The 22,553-nt window shown below is 34.9% G+C and overlaps 1 protein-coding gene across 1 annotated transcript in view; it reads right to left on the minus strand.

Moving 5' to 3' along the window:
* Positions 1-957: 957 nt before the first annotated feature.
* DDHD1 (DDHD domain containing 1) overlaps positions 958-22,553 on the minus strand; it is a 66,139-nt gene continuing 44,543 nt past the window's right edge. Inside the window, exons 7-12 of the mRNA NM_176643.3 lie at positions 21,468-21,730; positions 19,769-19,844; positions 15,282-15,431; positions 12,372-12,624; positions 11,179-11,370; positions 958-3,576 (exon numbers count right to left, since the gene is read on the minus strand). Of these exons, the coding sequence (NP_788816.2) occupies positions 3,395-3,576; positions 11,179-11,370; positions 12,372-12,624; positions 15,282-15,431; positions 19,769-19,844; positions 21,468-21,730 (1,116 nt within the window). The 3' untranslated portion in view covers positions 958-3,394. The remainder of the gene's footprint in view (positions 3,577-11,178; positions 11,371-12,371; positions 12,625-15,281; positions 15,432-19,768; positions 19,845-21,467; positions 21,731-22,553) is intronic.

A 22,553-nucleotide genomic window follows, 5' to 3' on the forward strand; every position in this document is an offset into this window, starting at 1 on the left:
CCAGGGAAGTCCCTGCATGTGTTTCAAATTCAGTCAGAGGACCAGCAGATTACTGGCAGAGGCCTGAGGCAGAAGTATTCAAGCAGGATGACAAGCAGAATCCGGATAAAATACCTGAGAATAACCACAGAAGTCAACTATCCAACACTCAGACTTGTCTGGTCAAGTTCTAGTTCTTTCTCCAGTGAAGGACTGCTACATCCTCTTTTTAGCTCTGCCTTGATTCTTCTTTAGTATCACATATCTTCCTTAGCCTCATTTCCAAGCTAACAAAAGATTATACAAACAGTTCTAAGACATGCACTCAAATTATTTTTCTCAATTGTCCGAATGCCCTACTCATTGTGGCTGAGAAGACAGAAATATTAACCACCTTATTAATTAGAAAGGAACTCAATTATTTTTCCTCTACTGTAGGCCTTACAGCGAACTCTCTAGGTTTGGTCTAGTTCTACCTTAAGGGGCTCAAAGTGTCATCACTGGAAGGAGTCATGGAATTGGCTGTGACACTCCACTGATGGTTTCTTTTCCTGTTTACTCTTTAGGGGAAGACAATGCCAGAATAAGATCAGAATACTTCAGCCCCAATGAGGAAACAAAGAAAATGAGATGAATGTTTACATGTCACCATCTGAGACCTTCTAAACAACATGTTCAGTGTGAGAATTCCCAAAGGCTGACAGATGCTACCTATCAGAAGTAAAATAAAAGATTCCTAAGGCTTACTTCTGAAGTATAAATTAGTTACCAGGAAACCGAGAATATTTTGTAATAAGTGCTAATATCTGTAACACTGGATTATAACACAAGTATAATTACTGTCAAAAATAAAGTTATGAACTAACAAAACATCCTCCTTATTCTAAGTATAAATAATTCTTAGGGGCTGAACTGGATTAAAATTGTTTGAATGGTCTGACCAGTACTCAGAAGAATCATCAGAGCAGGTACACAAAGTAGAGAATAAAATTTTAATGTATCAAAAACAGAACTTTTTGGCCAATTTAGTACTTGCAGGAATAAAGTTGCAAAATGTTACTCAGTAACTGACTTAGCTTCTAAATCAAGCTAGAATTACACATACTCTGTATATTACTTGAGTATATACAAGTACATTCCATGATAACATGCAGAGACATGGAAACAAGAAGAGTACTGTGAAATAAAAAATGCCATGTTTATGAAATAATGAATTGAAAACAAAACACCTGTCCAATAATCCAGAATATCTCATTTCAAAAAGGTGGTTTAACTTCCATGTGGCTAAATTGGATTTTTTCCCTAACATGAAAAAATGGAAGCTGATATCTTCCTATAGCTATGGGAGTATACTTTTCCTTTTACTGAATATCAAATTAAAAGGTTTGATAGGTTTTCACTCCCCTCAGGTGAAAGGGGCTCTTAACATTCTAGTGGTTAAGAATGAATCCCTTAAAGCTCTGAGGCATTTGAATGTCTTAAGACCCAAAGGCTCATGTACCTTTAATGAAACAGTATATGAGATGGAAGTTTAATTCTCCTGAAAACTAAATAGAACTATGAAATAAACAGGGTATGAGAATGACCTGAGTTCACTGGAATCTCTAGATTTGAAAGACATTGCTTCAGCTTTGCTAAGATAGCATCAAAAGCCTTTTATAGCAAGAGTTTCTTAGTGAGTCACATATTTGGCCATGAAGCCTTAGGATCTTTTTAAACACTAAGAAGTGCTTTATGTTGTGCAAATTCAATGAAAGGCCAACTAAGTAAAGCCTACAAGTAAGCCAAAGATTCTATATCTTCTAAAGAAGGAAGGTGAGATGTATAACTGACCAACTTTGCTCCTAGTTTGACAATGATTTCTGTGAAGCTAAGATAAGCAAATACAGCACCTTAAGGAGAACCCAGTAGAAGCCTCTCAGAAGTGAGGGTTGGCTGTGGCAGAAATGGCTACTGATTCCTTCTAAGTAACTCCTCCTTTGTGCGTGAGAACCCAAGAATGTATATGACCAGTAGGGTGAAGGACTGGTTTCAGTCATTTCTCCAAATTATGAATGGCAACTTGTTATTATTTGCAAAATAAAAGGTCACGTGTGAATTATAAGTCAATGAACAGCACATAAAAGAATATGGCCTGTCTTCAATCTGAGCTCTCCTGGTTTGCTATGTCATCTAATTCAAGGCACTTTATATATTTTGGTGCCTTAGTGTGTTAACATGTAACATGAGAATAACACTCATTCACTTACCTCAAGGAACTTCTACATAGATTATTTAATCACACAGCACTTTGAGCTCCTCAGATGAAAAGCACTGTGGAAAAAATGACAGCCAAGGAAACTCTTTCGATGCCTCAGAATCCTGAACATTGTGTCTATGTTGCAACTACAATTCCTCAAAACACTTAAAAAATTTGTTAGGGCACTCTATCCCCTTTTTATATGTTAATTGTTTGGCACACAGATGCTTATATACTTAATTAAAATAGTTATACTCCCTACTCCAGAGAAGTTGACTAATTTTCCAATAAAGTTTACTAAATGTACCTATTCTGGAGTATTCTGTGTCAAGTAGAAAACTTCAGTTTTCTTTGAGGTGCATGTGACATCATAAAAAGTTCACTTTCTTTTTCAAAATAATTGAACTAGTGTTATTTGTGTGAAACTACAAGTTTTTAATGGAAAAAATACTGAAATTATGCCACAGTGTCTATATATTCATCTGAAGAGTACAAAGATGGAGTTCTGAGAAAAAAGGGTCTTAACATTATAGAAAATAAATGTGGTTCTTAAATTGTTCAAAGAAATTTAAAAAAAATGTAATGTTTCATACATTGACACAAAGCAATTAGTCAGAGGTAATAAACTATAAATACAGTAGTTCAAATGTTTCTCTCGGCATTAGAGAGTTAAACAAGTTAAATTCAAAACATTTTAAACTTGTTATACTCATGTTTCAAAGAAATTGTGGAAATATAAGTTTTCATACAAATCTAAAACAATGATACCACCTTGTGATCTTTACATAGAATATCCTGGACCTTGATCATTTTAGATTTATAACATACTTTGGTTAATACATTAGGTTCAACCCATTAATATGCCTTTATATTTGGGAGAAATTAGATTGTGATTTATAAACTTGCAGGTTCCCAAATCTTCCTCAATTCCAGGTCCTCCTTGATTCTCTGCAGGGGGTTCTGTCAGACTCATAATTAAAATGATGAAAATTATAAATAACTTCTTTTGAACTGAACATTTGTTTTGCTTTTTTAAATAAAATAAAGTGCTTTCAAATTCAAATATTTCTTGCCCTAAACAAAACTGAAACATACTTAAACCTGAAACTTTCATATCTTGACACACATATTTAACAAGAAAAAATCAGTTTTGGGCCATTAATGTCCTTCAAGGGTTCAGACTGGATCTAAACTGGGTTTCACATTATTATCGTGCTCGTGTTTGTACATGAAGGTTAACAGGAAGAGGGCAACATCCAAGGATGACCAATAGGCAGTATGCGACGTGACAGCTGACCAATAGCGGCTCTCCACAAGGCCTTCTCTGAGTTCAAAGTCAATTCTGTGATCCAGTTCCACTAAAAAGAAGTCAAACAAATGAGTAAGTATCACAGTAAGATTGTTTCTACACAGACTTACTAGATTTGGAGAATAAAAATTTACCAAACAGAAGTGACTCTCCTAATTATTGTTACTATTTTTTAAAAAGTGACTTTCCACTCTCATCTTATGGGAAGAAAACACTCAAGAGCCTCAGTAGCTCAGGATTCTGTCTGGTGAATCCTCTCCTTTGTATGCTCAGGTCAGTATGGAATAATAAAGTAAGAAAACAAAAATCTCACCTGGTACCATACAGTATATTTGGAATAAAGAAACTGGCCTCAAATCCTGGCTTTCCTATTTAAAATTTGTGCCTAACCTGAAAGATACAGCAAATAGTCTTCTTGCAGAATGACGGGTCAGCCTTAGATGCAATAATGTCAGCAGGAGTGCAACAGTGCACGCAAAGGCTCCTTCACAGGTGAGGCTCTTTACGTTAGCTGGCTCAGGGGAACACGTTGGAATAACATCTACTACAGTCCTACGATGCTTTTCTCCCCACTATGCTGAATTCCTCAAAGGGCCACAACATACTCCTCTCCATGCTGTCAGCTGGGCCAAACAGGCACCTGGGACCGCCCGTGCTCAAGAATCCACTGGCGGGGAAGTGAGAGTGGGAGGAGCAGTGGTAGCCCTTGAGAGGAAGGACTTCATTTACAACCGTGCTGTCCTCAAATAGCTCAGTAAGTTCAATTAAGTTGTTTCTAAAACACACAGAAAATCCTTGTAACATGTGAGAAAAATCACCTTACCAAATCCAAGGCTATACCACTGCAATTGGTTAATCTAACAAATCCTTAAGAGATAAAACACTTAGACAAATGATAATTTCATCTTCAGGAATCCCTCAAAAGCTGTCAATAAGCCATACAGTATTTTGAAGGGTCTGTCTTAAAAATAAAAATCACTACCGTTCAGACTCAAAATCTGCTCTTTTGTTCAGCGTGCTAGCAGGTATAAAAAGTAAAAATTGGCAAAAATTAAGGAGGTTGGAGAAAAAGTTGGGTTTTGCTTTGGAAATCGCATAAAGGAAATCATATCATTTTAGAGCATGATTTCATATAAATGTTTAGCTACTGTTTAAACAATACCATTTGGTGATTTAAAAATGCCTTTATAGTTATTTTTCTATTCAATCGTGCTTTTCTGACAAAGAATGTCCATGGATCTTGTCTAAAAATTTTTAGATAAGGTTTATTTACACTCAAATAGTATAAATACCCAGTCAGGTTATAAAGCACTATGAAATATATTGACATAGACCTTTTACAAAACTGCTATTTTTCTCATTTAAATTATAAGCTAGTCCATAAGAAGTCAGAAATAGTTGAAATCCACATGATGAACTGTGGGACAGGAATGTCAATCTTTTATCTTTCGTATTCCATGGGACATTTGTGTTAAAATTTGTAGGTACATTCTGGCACAAGAGACAAGAAGATGAAAAGAAGAAATGAATTCTTAAACACAACTTGACTCCTTGAAGAGGAGTCAAGGTGAAGTCACTTATGAAGAAAAAAAGGAGAAATAAGAGGAAAAACGAAGAGATGGGAAACACACATTAAAATTGGTGAAGCCCATACCATGTTATTTCTAAGAATTCCTTTTAAAGGCCACTGTAGAATGCCTTCCTAGGCCAACAGTCTTAAACAACTGTTATTCTAAAGTTAAAGGGAGATTTTTCCTGTTACAACCAGTGTTACTCGGCTCCACTTTGATTTTATGTCCCTGAAATGTATTCTTATTGTGCTATCACTGTGCAACACTGCCTTTCGTATACTACAAACTCAAATGATGAACTTATTGCCTCATTATGTGTCCCTGTCCTTCTTATCACCTACAGGATTTTTAATAAGTGTCATTAACTAGATTGGCTTACCCCATCCCCTCCCTATTTATCTGTAGGTTGTCCCCATCAAAATGGAAATTTAGGTAACCAGCTTGTACTCGATGAACCTATTTTACAGTCTCTCATCTTCCTTAAAAGGTTTACCCCAGGCAGTCTGGTTTGCAGCTGACACCATATTCGTGTTGGTTTTACAGGTGGGTGGATGGATGGATGTAGGTGGGCCAATGTCTCATCTTTTTCTTTAAGTAGATCACAGAATTCCCAATGGTGTGAGGTCACTACATGGTAGTACTATGCTACATGTGCTGTGAGATGTGCTCTTGGCCAAAGACGGCCCAGATCTACACGGAGTTGCCTTGGACCAGCCTTCTCATTATTATTGTATCAAGAAGGGGTGGCACTAGACAGGTTAGTATGTTCCTAGTTTCTTTCACTGAATTAGGTCAAGAAAAAGGAGAACATAAAATCACTCAATCCTTTTCTCTGGAGTGCCTACGAGTTAATATTCCTATATCTACAAAAAGAGAATTTAAGATTCCTCAAAGTTGAGGAGAGGTAAAAATGAAAAAAAAAAAAATTTGCTGGCTTTTAACAATCATCAATAATTTGCTTTCACTGTTTTAAAACATGGGTTGAAGGAAATGGCAACCCACTCCAGTATTCTTGCCTGGAAAATCCCATGGACAGAGGAACCCGGTAGGCTACAGTCCATGGGAGTCACAAAGAGTCGGACACGACTGAGCGACTTCACTTTCACCTTTTATTTTCTTTTTGGGGGAGTCATGCATATGGGCACATTTCCTTCCTTATTCTCCAAGCAAATGTCTGCCATCTACCCAGGCTGAAGGCAGTTTCCTCAGCACTCTGCCTTCAGTAGAGTGTTCTTTTGTGCACAGGGCTTGTCAAACCTGGAATATGGTGTTAAAAAGTAAAATACATGAAGAGAAAGTAACCATTTTACCAACTGGACAAGTTTCTTCTATTTAAAGGGAGTGTCTTAACTAAGAAAACCTTAGTATCTAGTACTAAGTAGAAAGTACTAGTAAAGGAAACTGGGTTTCCAAATGACTGACAAAAGAATCATTTGCAATATATGCTCAGAGTTCTTGATAAATTATATCTTATTTTTCCTCTGCCTGAGAGCAACCATATATTTTATGTAGTTAGATGTTTGATAGTCAAGGAATATTTATATTTTGTGACTTATCATAGCTCCAAATATATTTAAAAACATTCTCTAAAAATCCTTTATTTTAAAAAAAAATAGCAAAAACTCCATAATGAGCTTTATAATTAGTTGCCATTTTCTGATCTCCAAATTTCCCAACACTAATCTACTCTGAAAGACATTCAGACACCTAACATTTGACAACAGATGGGCTATTTGGGGAAACACAGGCTCATAAGAATACAAAGGAACTTCTGGGGATGGCCAGATCTGCTGGATCCTCTACCATCTGGTTGGAGAAATGTTCCTCAGCATATTCAAAACCACTCCCTTCTACTCATCCTTGGTTCTTCTCAGAACTAACTTCTAGATGTCTGCATAACCTGTGCTTCCCATCTCTGTGTTTTCGCTTGTGCTGTGCTGTTTCTTTTCTCTGCAATGTCTCTTCATCTCTGCTTATTTAAGACCTACTTCCACAAAACCTTTTTTTTTCATTTCTCCAGGTGAAAACATTTTCTCTCCTTAGAATCTCTGTCATGAGGTTCATCACATTCTACCATATATTATATTATTTCTGTAGTTATCCACCTTCCCTACAAGAATATACGCCCTCTAAAATATACTTAAGTTTCCACATAAGCATTTAACATCTTTATGGGCAGCACTGAAATTGGTTCATCCTGGTGCCTCTTCTAGTGACTATCTACTTGCCTCATGGTAAAACTGTTGAATGAATAAAAACAGGAGAAGAGAAAATAGAAGCCATATACATATTACCATCTGAATCAATGTGGTGTAGTTATGACAAGTGGTCTAACTGCTTAGGTAGCTGGGATGGCTTTAAGGGAGTGGATAAAAGGACTACTTGAATGTAGGACAAATAGATTAACGGATTAATTTTCCTTTCTCTAATATTCAAAAAGCACAAGTCAGTTATTTCTTTACAGAAGTGACTATTACATGAGCAGGGACTAGAGACAGCACTTATAAAAATCATTTCTTGAGAGGAGTTCACTGAATTAGATCATCACAAACTGCTGTCACGGGGCTAAAAACCCAAATCAGCTTGTTATGCTGACACCCTGTTTTGGGAGCTATATCTAGTTAAGAATTTTTTTTTTGAAAGAAGAAAAAATGCATGAAAATTAGCAATTATAAACATGGAAATTGCAAAATCAGATACGGTTTGAAAACACAAGGAGAAACTTGTAACTTACTTTTTTGGTTAAAGACAAAATCCATTATTTTTAAAAAAGGAAAGAGAAAGGAGATATAGAAAAAAAGGAATGAGAAGTTAAGATAAAAATAATTTTAAACTGCTAAGATTAATTTTTACTAATACATTTTGAATCTGCTGAAAATCAGGAGATTGAAAATATCTCTTGTAGCCAATAATTTTTTTCAAAGCAAGCCTATACCTCTAAACACCATTAAATATTTGTGTTGAAACCAGGTATCATCTGTGGCATACTAACAGCCCTAGGGATAGTGTTATTAATATCTGAAATAACTAGGAATGATTAAACTCTTTATACTATGAAATCCTTTTATATTTAAATATATTACATGAAAAGAACAGTGAAGCTCTCTGAAGGCTGGAGGGCAACAGAGAAGAAAGAAAATGGCCTAATGCTTTTCTTCTCTCTCTAAAGAGTTCCTTCTTTGGAGAAGCACATAGGAGTATGATATACTTTAGCACACTAAGTAACTAATGAATACTCCGGTTTCAGGACCACTACCATTTAAGATTAGGAAATACAGGAAGAGAATACATTTGAAATAGTCTGTTAATGGTAACATTCAAGCTGCTCTCATAGAAAAACTGAACAAGTTTTCAGTGAGCAGAAGAAATCTAAGTAGACCGTTTTCACAGCGTTCTGAATGCTATTCCTGACATATACCATACCGAGGGTATTATCTTTATTCTGTATTACATTTTCCGGAAAAAGAAGTTGTGGGAGATTAAAGAACGATTCTTGAAGTCTGAAATCTGTGGAAAAAAAAAAACAAAAAAAACACAAGATGCTTTAAAGTGTTGGCTGATGGTTACAAATGGCCTTCAGTGATGCAGTGGCCAAAAGTTAGAACAGTACTCCCAAATAAGCTGATTAAACCTAGCAAACAAAAAGAAGTACACAATTAGGTTTCTGTAAAGAGCTCTGTCATGGAAAATGTAAGCATAATTAATTTTGAAATACAATGTCATAATCTGTTAACGCTCAAACATCCCCCAAATTTATAGTTCATTTAAGTTCTAACCTAGAGGCAAAACAGTGCTAAAAGAAACAAATTCTTTACATGATATGTTACAAACACAAGGGGGTACAAGAAAAGAAACAGTAAAACCACCAGAAATAAGCCTATACTTTTCAAAAGAAATGAAAAGCAGCTATATAAGATGCTTCAAATTGATGTCAATGAAGTAGTTTCAATTGACAACACTAACTCTTCAAAGTGAGAAACCCTGATTGATCACGAATTCAGTCTGTGTTCATCTTACCCTCAAAAAGCAGGAGAATCAAAGTCGGTAGCCTTAGAATGAAGGTTATCGAGAAGAACTGAGGCAATCAATGTGAGCAAGAAGGAAGCCAGAATCACCTAATCACAGTGATCAAATTCCAGAAAGAAGATTTAAGGAAGAACGGTTTTATGATTTGCAAGATACAGCCAAAATAGCAATTATGATTTAAGAAATTTATCTAAACCAGGATTACAGAGAAGAGTATATTACTGAAGCAAGTCAAAGGTAAATCTAGAGGATTTGATTTAAAAGGCTTAATTCTTCTACAGCAGTTGTCCAATGTCAAAAGTTGGACTTTTAAAATCTGTATCTAAAGATGAAAACACGAAACTAAGAAATCATGTTAGCTCAGTTAGCTGAGTCTATAGTTGGTAGGGAATTTACCATTAGAACCAACAAAGAATTTATATGCAAGAATGACAGAAAACGTATTTTGTTAAAATATTATAACGCAATAAAACTAAGCATTTCTACCTTCACATGTCCTGGAAGAAGAAATAAGTTTCTTCTTTATTATCCTTATCACTTTCAAATTTCTATGTTAAATAGCAAAAACACTAAAAGACAGTTTTTTCCCTCAGATCCTATAGAATTCTGGTATCTTCCTTACCCCTTCTCTGGGGCTCAAATTTGACCCTGCTTTTCTTGTTCCCTTATTCACCCTCATGTTTACTAGCATCATTGCTGTGCATTAACATTACAAGTAATTGTGGCTTTTTACCCGCCATCTTACAAAATTATTTAAAGTTATTTTTCTTCAGAAGTTTATAGTTTTCTTTTGACATCTGTATGTTACAACAAAATTTTATATTTTCACAATCTCATTTCTGTTATTAAGCAATAAATCATAGAGTAACTCATAAAAATATGAATTTTGTACAAATATCAAAACCTAAAATGAATTTTTTAGGCAGTGTTCAAAGGCTTGAAATTATAAAATTTCTAGTATTCAGAGTCAGGCATAGGATTAAGTTTAAAAAATGGAATTGGCCCAAATAGGAATGTCCAACTCAGCAATGGCTAGGATAATTCATTGTGGATTGGGGCTGACTATGGAGAAAGATCCAGCCTCTAGGACTGTCACATCTCAACTTCCTTTTTAATTTTTTATGAACGGCAATGAATGCTGTTCATTTTAAAATTCAGAGCAGCAGACACGGTAAGAAAACAAAGCTAAGCATCTGAAATGAACTGTTTAAACATTTTTAGAGAATGAAAATAAAATTTTCTTCTTGCTATAGTTACGGAAAGGAAGTAACTAGTTTCAGAATCTACATTTCCTTATATAAGTCAATGGAAACTAGGACTCACTGGTTTTACTTTACTGGACATTTATAAATAAGCTTTAAGTTTAGACCCTCAGAAGTAAATATACACTAAGTGTTTTAGTGTTTCACAACTATTTAAGATTTTAGACCTTATAAATCCACTGGAAAAAATTAAATAAAGCATCATTCTATTGCTAAGTCCAGTATAATTACCCATTCTTTCATTCATTTCTTGAGTATCTACTTTACACAAGGTAGTAGGGACAGGATGGGAACCACAGAGTGGATCTAATACAATTAAAGTTTTGAAGGCTTTATAATTAGGTTGATAAAGGGAGCTATGGGATTAGTACCAGGATGGTTTTGGCAGAGCATTTTAAAAACGGTATCAAGAGTAGATACAGCATAGATCTGCAGCAACTAAATGAATTTTTAAAGCTGAGAAGACCATGTTTAAAAATAAAAACAAAAAAACTACTTTTATGGGAGTGCTTACCACAAAGAGATTTGTTTTATCCTTGATGTGTAAGATCTCGGTGCGACAAGGCACTTACTAATGTTCTTAACTTAATTCACCCATGCAGAGAGTAAAACTGCATTTACCTGCGAATTATTCCTGAAAATGTAAGTAAAGAAAAGCACTTTTTTCTTTAAAAGCTAGGGCGTACTTTAGATTACAGAGTGGACTGCTAGTGTTAATATCTTAATGCTCTTTGTCTTCCTCCAGTTTAAAAAGGACACAGTATAAACCTGGAAAGAAGAGTATGAACTAACATGCAGAGTCAAGAAAGCCAGAACTGCTGTGTGGAAGGGTCTGCGTTGCCACGGTGGTCATGGGCGGGGAGGCAACTGGCTTCTTCTCGTCTTCTATGGAGTCCCTTGATGTCTCAGATGGCTGTGATGCAGATGAACGTCCAAATCTTGAGAACAACATTCCTCCAAGTCCCTTTCCAATGCTTGCAGCCCCTGCATTTCACAAAACAGGCCAGTCATTCTGCTGAATTACACCACGTACCAGGCTAAAGAGCACCACCCATAATTACAGTCAGTTGGCAGAGAGACTAAGCCCTAGTCATGTTTTTCCAGGGTGGGAACACAAAAAATTTGCAATTTATATTGTAGGTTTCTAAATAAAAATAGTGTTGAACAGAATGAGAGTTGTACAAACTGCAGGAATATAGCTTACAAAGAAAAAAAGATTCTATTTTATTCAAGTGATCTTTGTTTTTTAAAGTATTTTATGATTAAAAATATTAATAAAAAGAACCATGCCATTCATATGGGCATATATTTACTATTGGTATGCCTACTCCGGAAGTGAAGTGGATCTGTTATAAAAAGCTGTGAATAAACAATCTCTATGATGAATATCAATGAATCCAGCAGATAGAGCCTGCTTACAGTGCCATCTTGTGGCATTTTATATTAAGGCAACTTGTAACCAAAAGCAAAGGACAAATTAAGTGGCACACAACTGAGCTCCAGCGCCACACCAAACACTGTGGGTGGAACTGGAGACCACGCAAAGAGAAATTCAATATCCTTGTTGCTCTCAAGGAGGACACGATTTGAGAGACTTTTAGGACACAGATCAGAGAATGGGTTGGCAAGGGCACCCTTAGTACTCAAGCACACCCTCATTTCACAGATGAGGGAGACGAGCATTAAAAACTACGTGACTTCTCCAGATTTCACAGCAAGTGATGGGGCCAAGGTTAAAATGAGGAACTTGATGCCTCCACCTTTTGGGGTGTGTGTGCATCAAGGTTTCTTATATTCTCTAACTACAGGATCTGATCTAACTAGAGAATTTAGGGCTTTTGCCTTCAAATATAAGGAGAGTAGTTAACTCTATACATTAACTCTCAGATGTTTTGTAATATATAGAGTATTTCCAGGTACCTAAAATTTAATGACTATATAAAATTTCTTAAGTTCATTGATGAGGAATACCGAAGAGAAATTACCTAATATGCTTGCTTTGCCTATATTTGTTATAGATTCCCCATAGTGTCGGCGAGACAAGACTGGCGAAGTCACAGGGCTTGGTATTGTTGAGATGCCTTCATTCTCTGAAATTGAGGTAGGATCTTTCGCTGGGTGAAGAAAGCTTGGCTTCATATACTCATAAGGTAGAGGATTGGATGTATTATACCAGTGGATCTGCACAGGTGAAATGTTGCTGTAGTGTTTCAGTATTAATGGTTCTAATCTATAAGCCTTGATGTAAAAAAATTCAAAGAAACAAAACATTAAGGCACAATGCTTAGGTTTCAGTAAACTGTTCATTCTGATTCTACTGTGTGCTCAGAGGACCTTAGGAAATGATTAAAAACCTGACATTCCTAACATGTATTCCTATTTTTTCACTGTTAGTAATATATCCTTAATGATGAGACTACAAAAAAATTAGAGTTAGTCTAGGCTAATAGTGCCCTTTAAATTAGTTTTTCAGTAATATTAGTTGCTCAGTCGTGTCTGACTCTTTGCGACCCCACGGGCTGTAGCCTGCAAGTCTCCTCTGTCCGTGGGATTCTCCAAGCAAGAATATTGGGAGTGGGTTGCCACTCCCTTCTCCAGAGGATCTTCCCAGGGATTGAACCCCAGTCTCCTGCCTGTGGGCATGAGCTACAAGGGAAGACCTTGTAGCTACAGGGAAGTTTGAACTACAGGGAAGACCTTGTTTTTCAGAGGAATATTCATTTTTATTATGTTCTGATAACATCTAGCAATTAGATTATATTAAGTCTCATGAACAAAACTGAAGCAGTAAACAGTAACTTGGAACACAGTAAATAAGCTCAATTTTTAACATCTAAGCTCTCAGTTGACCCTATTTTCAAGCAGATTAATGTAGTACATGAGATGATGATATAAGACCATTTGTCTAAGGTGAAATAGGGACGATATAGCAGAAAAGGCAATGGACTTGGCATATAATTCCCTGCATTCATATTCTGGCCTCTGTCACTTATTAACTATATGACACTCACCAAGTCACAAAGTCTCAGAGCCTCAGTTTCTTAAGCTGTAGAAAAGAAATAATACTTTCTAATTTCTACTACCTCAGAAGGATGTTGGGAAGAATAGATAAGTTTAGAAAAACTGCCTAGCACAGTTCTGACATAACTATTAAAAAAAAAAAAAAGCACAGAAAAATTGTAAAATGAATAACAAATAATTTGTAATAATGAGTTTGTAATCCTCCATAATACAGCTGACCCTTAAACAACACAGGAGTGAACTGCATGGGTCCACTTATACGTGTGTGTTTTTTTTCCATAAATAGATATTAAAGCACTACATGGTCTGCAATTGGTTGAATCTGTGGATACGAAACTGTAGATATGGAGAGCTGACTATCAGATTACACACCAATTCTTGACTGAGCACAAGGTTGGTACCCCAACCCCAGAGCTGTTCAAGGGTCAACTGTATAATAAAGTTTAAGATTATACAAAATATAGCTCACAGTTCACCTACAATCTTAAGTTCACTTTCAAGTTATAGGAAAATCAGTAAAATGAATGGATATAACAATACACTTAAGGTCTAATTAAGTGTTTTGCATATGTTTTACTTAATCCTAACAACCTTGAGGTAAATATTATCATCTGCATCATATAGATAAAAAATAGATAGTCTCAGAAGTGACCTGGCCAAGATTGTACAGTCAGTATTTGAATTTAACACTAGATTCCATTTCAGTGAAATTTATTTCTTAAATATAGTAGTTTTGATTTTTTTAACATATGGAAAATTTTCTAAAATTCTAGCGTTTAGTCAATGTTATATTTATTTGGTACTAGCCAAAGATCTTTTGAAAGACTTTAGAGTCATATAAAGCTGTTTTTCAGAAAATAAATGCTATTTAAAATAGTTTGTCTTAAATTTAGTTATATTTAATACTTGTCCCCAATATGATTTAATGAAGAATTTTTCTCATCCAAAAATCTTACTTCACATTAAACTGTTCACCTGGATGCAAGATCCTTATTTACATTAGAAAAATTTATTTTTATTTACAAAAATTTAAATTTATTTACATTAGAAAAATTTACAAACATAACAGAGAATGCAAAAATCCAAAATGTTGTAATTCTACCAGACTAAAATAAATTCTTCCACTTTTCCATGTTTAATACACAGTATTTAAATATTCTCAATTTTAAGAGGATCTACTACACACATTTCAATGTTGCAACATGCTTTAGAGAACAAAGTATTTAAAGTGGATTTTTAAATTTTATGGCTACTACATTATTGGAATTACAACTGGTTAAGGTTTGAAAGTTCAGAAGACTCCTGTCCTTTGGATTAACTGGATCCATTAACTGGATAGTACTTTTACATTATGCTTTCATTCTACAAATACAACATAAACAGAACATCTTTAAGGTATTTTACTTCCTAATCCCTAAACCAAAGAAAAATATTTTAAAAATATGAACTTATCAAGCGTAATAGATAAAGCATACCTCAGAGGTACTGCATGTTTGCTTCCAGATCACCGCAATAAAGTGAATCACACAATTTTTTTGGTTTCCCAATGCATATAAAAGTTAAGTTTCCACTATACTTAAAAGTCTGTTAAATATGCCACAACATTATGTCTAAATAGCAAAATATATACCTTAATTAAAAAATAATGCTGTTGGAAAAATGGCATCAATAGACTTACTCAATGCAGGGTTGCCACAAAACTTCTTTGTAAAAAATAAAAAACAAAACTGCATTATCTGTGAAGTGCAATAAAATAAGAGATGTCTGTAAATGAATACTTTCTCATCAATTCAGCAGTACCTTGCAAGATTTCTTACAGATTCTCTTAGGAAAAATTTAATATTGAGACACAGATATCCATATTTACAACTCACCACTGGATCTGTTGGATGGAAAATGTTTAGTAATCGGTTACAAATCTCTCTGGGCAAAATATGGTCTTGACTTCCAGTGTTTCCCGGGCGGATGCCACGCAGTGCCAAAAAAACTGCTAGTGGGGATCCCATACAGAAGAAATTTTCAACCTACAATGATAAAGTCACCCTAAATTTAAAAAATGGTGAACTGTTTTTCAAAGAATTTGGACATAATGTAATATATGGTAAAATACAAATAATAAAATTATTTCCAAAATATATAATTTTAAATGAGTTGTGTCTAGATTGTATTTGCATTACTTGTTAAATATATAACCACCATTAATTATTTTAAACTATCCAGGAGCAGCTTTAGTACCTTTAAATGTAACAGAAAATGAAGAATGAGAATAAGGAGAAGGAAGACTTATTAAGCTACTATTTTGTGTAAAGTAATATTAGGTATTCTGAAACATATATAGACCAATAAGGCTGAGCTTCTACACCCAAGAGTTTATAATCCTGCAGAGGAGACAGAGTAAAATAGTGCATAAGAGAGGGAAAGTGTGCTACAGGTGAGTAGATAAAGGATGTGCACTGGCCATAAGAGATGAAGAGGATTTCCAAAGTTGGGGTTGGGATACACTGGGGCTGGAAAGATATTCCATACTGATAGAACCACATAACCTAAAGCAGAGGCGGAAAAGAACTTGGCTTAATTTAGAGGAGAGAAACAATCTGATAAGGTTGAAGACTGGCTATGGGGAAAATGTAACTGGAATGAGAAATGTACAGAACCTTGACTATTTGACTAAGAAAACAGGGCATAATTTATTTTACAGGTAGTGAAAGACAACAGGATTTGACCCACATTTTAGGAGGTGAGTAAATCTGGTAGTAGCTTGTGAATGAACTGGAAAATTAAGTAAACCACGTTTTTGTTCATAATTAGTTTGAGTTATCTGTTAAACCACGTTTTTGTTCATAATTAGTTTGAGGTATCTGTAACGTACCTAACAGGTAACTGAGAATTTAGGACAGGAGATATAGAATTGAATATGTCATCATCTAAGTCTATGTGTCACCATTATAGAAGTGATATATAACATTGAGAGAATGGATAAAACTGCTTAGGAATCACATAGAATAAAGTGGCTTTAGATAGAACTACAAGGAACGTCTGCATCTGATGAGTAGGTAAAACTACAGAAGAGAGGGTTAAAGAAGAAAGAGAACCAGGATAATGAAGCAGCATGGAAGTCAAGGGAGGAGAGGGCTTCAAGAAAAACAGGGTAGTCATGAGTACTGGATTACATACAGAACATGATAGCTTTCCCTCCTAAACCCACTTTACCTCTCTATGTTCCATATCTTGATTCAAGATATCACAAATTCATTCCTCCCTCTTATCTCCAACATCTAAGAAGTCATTCCAACAGATTCTAACATTTCACTTCATCACTTCTCCTCTGGACTATACTGTAACAGTGTCCCTGCCCCCAATCTTACATATCTTTAATCTCTTCCCATGCCCTTGGAGATTTTTTTTCCAAGTGAAAAAGTATATATGAATGAATATATATTTTGAAATGGTAGCTTAAAGCTAAATAAAGTTTAAGAAATTTTTGTTTTTAAAGAATGGAGTAACTTAAAGATGTTTGAAGGCTGAAGAACTGTATTAAGAAAAATAAAAAATATAAGAAAAAGCATCTGGAATAACAGTGACAGGGATGAAAGCATCAATTCTGAAAGGATTACTCTCATTACTTCTTCTATAAAGTGAGAAAAGAATAAAAGATAAAGATACAAAAATAGTTAAGATAGAAGAGAAAGCTCTGTAAATCCTTTCTGCTTGATATACACATGCATGTGTGCATGCACACGTACACCCTGGCAAAATGGTTTCTACACTGGTCAGGCACTTCATAAATGTTTGTTAACTTGCTAAACCCATGGATTAAACAACTTTTCTTCATTTATGATTGATTTGCAGTTTGGTTGACAAACACAAAGGAATTCCTTATCTCTCCAGTAAGAGTAATGACTGCTTTAGTGTTATCTACAGCTGTCAAAAGAATTTTGTGGGTGAAGAAAAAATACTTTAGACATTTAGTCTAAGTACTCTGTATAGAGATCAATGAACAGAGGAATTCAGAGATATTAAGTAATCTGGCTAATATTACATAACTAGTTAGTGGCAAAGCCTCATGATCACAATCGAAGTCTCTCACTCTCCAGATCAATGTTTGTTGATACTTTTTTTACTCTTTTTAAAGTTCAGTGGTCACATGTGACAAATCTAATATTTTATTCTGAAAGTAAAGCCATCTGCCAGTCAACAGGCATATAAGACTTCTGTTTCTTTTAGAACTCTGAAGTTCTAAATAAATTTGCCAATGTATTACATATTCCTTTTTGAGCATGCATGCTAAGTCATTTGTGTCCGACTCTTTGCAACCCCATGGACTGTAGCCTGCCAGGCTCTCCTGTCCATGGGATTCTCCAGGCATGAATACTGGAGTGGGTGACCATTTCGTTCTCCAGGGGATTTTCCCGACCCAGAGATCAAACCAGCATCTCTTACGTCTCCTGCTTTGGCAGATGGGTTCTTTACCGCTAGTGCCACCTGGGAATTTTAAATTTCAGTTATCTATATATTTTTCTCTATAAGTAATTACATAAGTAAAAATTCATATTATTAGACTACATGACCATGTATTAGAAAGATATACCAACTATAGGGTGTCGACTTAAAAAAACACGCAACAGGAAAGTTGTGAGTTAGGTTTTATTTGGGGCAATATGAGGACCGCATCCTGGGAGACAGCACCTGAGGCAGCTCTGAGAAACTGTTCCAAAGGTGCAGGGGGGAAGGTCAGTATACATGTGATTTTGGTGAAGGAGGAATACATGCAATCAAGCACATATTTTCCCAGAAGGTTTCTGCTAGTCACGAGCAACAGTCATCACTATGAATGATTTTAGTGCTTTTAAAGACATGAGGAGATACAAGAATTGTGCTCATAAAATTGGCTCTGGAAAATACCTGCCTGCCAGTCTTCCCAACCACCCCCCAAATCCCTCCCGCCCCCCGCCCTGAGTACAGAATGCCTCATTTCTGCTCTTCACCCTGAACTCCTTTCAGGGGGCTGCTGAAGGTTAGCAGCTGCAGCAGCACATGATTTAATCCTTATGGAGGTAGATGGCAAGTCCCAATTTGTGGTTGACAAGGGCATAAATTCTAGTAAGGTGATAATTGAATTTTGAGATTCTAATATACTTAGTGGATAATACTCAACAAAACCCAGGACATGAAATAGAAGAGTTTATTTTTCCTATCAGAGCAATTCTACATATTTAACATTGATCATATATAATAATGGTGGTAGATATGGAACTCAAATTCCAGGTGGGGGTGACTCCAAAGACCATGCTCTTATGGGTTTTGAATGTATCTTATAACTTTTTTATACGGCTTATAAATGTTTAAGTTAAAAAAAAACTTTATAAGTCAGAAATAGATTGAATAAGTATGTCTGCAACATTCTAGCATGTAACACGTATGTTAAGTTCCTATGATAAAACAAACAGGTATCAAGAAGAGATAACACAGTACACTAGACATGGGCATATATTCAACTGGAAATGAGTATTAGGAGACTTATGTCATGCTCCATTTAACACTGCAAATAAGCTGTTATTCAGCTATAAGCTGTGTCCTTTCCAATAGGCCAATGTCAATGTCTCTCTGCTACTTTTTATTCTTTAAACCACTGCTAAGACAGATCTATTCTGATGCTCAAAAACCATGAAAAGCTTTCCACTATCCCATCAAATCTAGGTTCTCTTCCTACTTTCCCACAGCCCCCATGCCCTGCATCTTGTATCTTCTAGCTGAACTGGCTTGCTCACCTTGCTCCAAACTAACTGCATTACATGCACATCTTGTGCTTCTGTCACACACTTCAGCTGACACGCCAGCTTTCCATCTGTGGAATCATCACTGATATACTTCCAGGTATTTTCCTTACCATATACAACTAGTTGGTCACAAACGTTTAATTTTAAATACTAGATATTTCCCAGATCTGTCTCTATTTTTGGACATACTATGGGTTATATCCCTCCACACCTTGGTTTATGCTGTTTCTTTTAAGAACAGAGCATTTCTTCTTTCCTCTACTTGGCAATATCCAATTTACAGAGATTAAGTACAAATGTCATTCATTTATAAACCTTTATAGGCAAAATTAAACCTCCTTCTTGTGCCTATATATTATTCTATATAATAACCCCAGTAATGCTGTGTTATGTATTTTGAGCCTTGTCCATTCTTTTCTTAGTAGAATCTAGAAACCAACAGGGTCCAACACACTGTAAGGGTTCAAAAAAAGACTCATTTCAAAGAATAATTAGGATTTCATTTGATCCCTAATGTCATGCTTCAAATGATGCTTGACAAAAAATTGAGATGAACAATGAAAATCTGATCTGTCTTTCCTTACCTTAAATTTTAAGGCAGGTGTTTGTGTCATAGATGATGCTTTCAATCCATGTAGCCGTTCTTCAATTTCTCGTAGCCTAGGGAGGAGTATGAGATTACGTACACATTCATATTCATGATTTCGTAAGTATTAAATGCTCACTAGTCTACTAAACATAAAGAAATCATCCAATTCCTCAAATTAATCCTTGACAGTATTTAATAAATGAACTTGCTGTAGTACAGAAAGTCTATAAAAGTTTACAAAATAATTAGTAAAAGTACCCCATTCTTCCAATACATGCTGTTAATAGGTTTTGGAGGGGGGAATCTTTAGTAAAATGTGAGGCACATACAAGCATATACACACTTTAAAAAAACCACACCAAATGTTCATACCACACCCTTTTCTATGGCTTTCCTTTTTCTACAGTTAATAATGAATCTTAGCAATCTTTTCACTTCATTGCCTCCTAACCTACTTCAGTCTTTATAACAACTTTAATTGCCCATATCATATAGATAAACCCAGTTTAGCCTTTCTCTGTTGATGAACACAGGTTATTTCAACTTTTTCCTAATACAATGCTCTGTATGTACTTACATTTAATAAACAGTGGAACAAATTTAAGAAGGTTCAGTTCATTTTCTAAACCTTTTAAAAACATTTTACTTGAATTTGTCTAAAATACAGCGTTACAAAAACAAAAAACAAACAAAAAATACAGTGCTAAAGTTTGCAACATGACATTTTCTTTCACAACTATTAGCTACTTTGATACTATAAAAGTTATGTGTTTTCCCTATGGTACTTATTAATAAAATTCTAATGAAATCCTTAGACAATTTCTATATGACGAAAATAAATTCAATTCTTCCTGAGTAAAAGTTTAACTTAACTAAATTGGCTGTTTTATATAATGCTATCAAAATGAGTGATGTTTCACAGATCTCTTAGAGTCAGTTGAATGACCATCAAAAGAACAAGAGCATGTAATTAGAGATGTAGATAGGAATGTAGCAAAGAATTAAAAGACAGTATCAGGCATATTCTAGGATTAACAGAATCAGGGGCTTATTAACTTAATGGATACTTATAATCTCGAGTGCATCTGATACAATAGTATATATATTTACTATTTTTTAAAGAAAATATTCTAACACATTAACAGTTCTCACATGAGATTATGCATGATTTTTATACTCTTCTTTCTACCTGATTTATGTTTTATATTTTGTTCAATTAACCTATCTACCAGTTGTATCAGAAGAAAAAAATAGATAATGCATCCAACTAAAAAAGATAGTATCAGAAAGGATGTAAATGATTAAATAATTATAAAATCTGTCTAAAATATATTTGCCAAGAAAAAAGGGCTTTAAAATTATTTTCAGAATACTAATAAGGTGGAGGCCCATCAGATTCTACACAGTGACTCAGCATGGAATAAGTTTTAGATTTCATTTCTAATTAACTGTGAAGAAAAAAAGAGAAGCAAAAAGAGGAAGATGGTAATTTTATGCTACAGAAAACACATGTAATTAGTATCAAAATTAATAGTCTCTTGCTTGATTAGGCATATTATTCAACAATCTTTGAATATTCTATTCTGTACCCTAAACAATGTATTTTTTCTTTATTATGAAAAATCTGAAGTTTTCTACTAAGAAGTCCAGTGATTCCATGAAGACATTTTAATTTCTTTTAAGAGATTTTTTACCGTCGTTTTGTTATATAGAGTTCATCAAGAAGATGACGTTCTTCGTAGCTCATCCATCGTTCATCAGGCAACTCTTCTTCCTTCTGCAGCAACTGTTCATAGAGTCGAACTGGATTCCAGCCAGTCATTATGTCATAAGTGATCACACATCCCAAGGAATGTGACACTATTGAGACTTTACCCCCTTTTTCCTCAAAGTTTGGATTCCGGGAACAGAAAAGGGAATATAATCGATTGAGCTCTTGCTGAAGGCCTTTAACTAGCTGTTTGAAATCAGAAAATATCAAATTAGAATAATCACTTCTATAAAGGTTACTTCTAAACTCAAATACGCTAAGAAAGAAAAATCTATTACTAGCCAGATATATCTAGGTTATTAAAATTACCTCAGCTGCTTCAGAACCCTACAGGAAATGATGTAAGGTAAAAGTGAGTCACTCAGTCATGTCCGACTCTTTGCAACCCCATGGACTATACAGTCCATGGAATTCTCCAGGCCAGAATACTGGAGTGGGTAGCCTTTCCCTTCTCCAGAGGATCTTCCCAATGTAAAGATGTACATAATATTATAATCCATAGCAACACTAAAGAACAAAGACAGATGTTACCCACAAAGATTCTTTCAGTCCTTAAACCAACTACTTAAGCCAACAGTTTCATGCGTTAAAAAAATAAGTTCCATGTAGATTCTAGTAAGATTTCCAAAAAGCCTCTGGATATTTTTTCTTCATTGTAATGGAGTTATATGTTATTCTAAAGTCTTGTACCTTGTACTTTTTAAGCCGCAGTAAATTTAGGAAAAGAATATCTGAGTTTATGATAACAGGGTTACTAACATATTATAAATGCAACATATTATATACATTATTACTTTCTGCATTTAGATAAGAGTAACGTAATGAAAAGTCACTGTATGACTAAGGAAAATGGTTATGTTGATGTACTTGATATCCCAAAATTCCCATCACATTGGTAATAAAAAGTATTTTAAAATACTTTTTAAAAAAGTTCTATTTTAAGCAAGTAGGAATTTTTTAAGGTTTAGAAGTTAATAATGTGGGAAGTATCTTAGCCATTTTTATTTAT

This window comes from Bos taurus, chromosome 10 (assembly GCF_002263795.3).
Source record: "Bos taurus isolate L1 Dominette 01449 registration number 42190680 breed Hereford chromosome 10, ARS-UCD2.0, whole genome shotgun sequence".
NCBI classification, from domain to species: Eukaryota; Metazoa; Chordata; class Mammalia; order Artiodactyla; family Bovidae; genus Bos; species Bos taurus.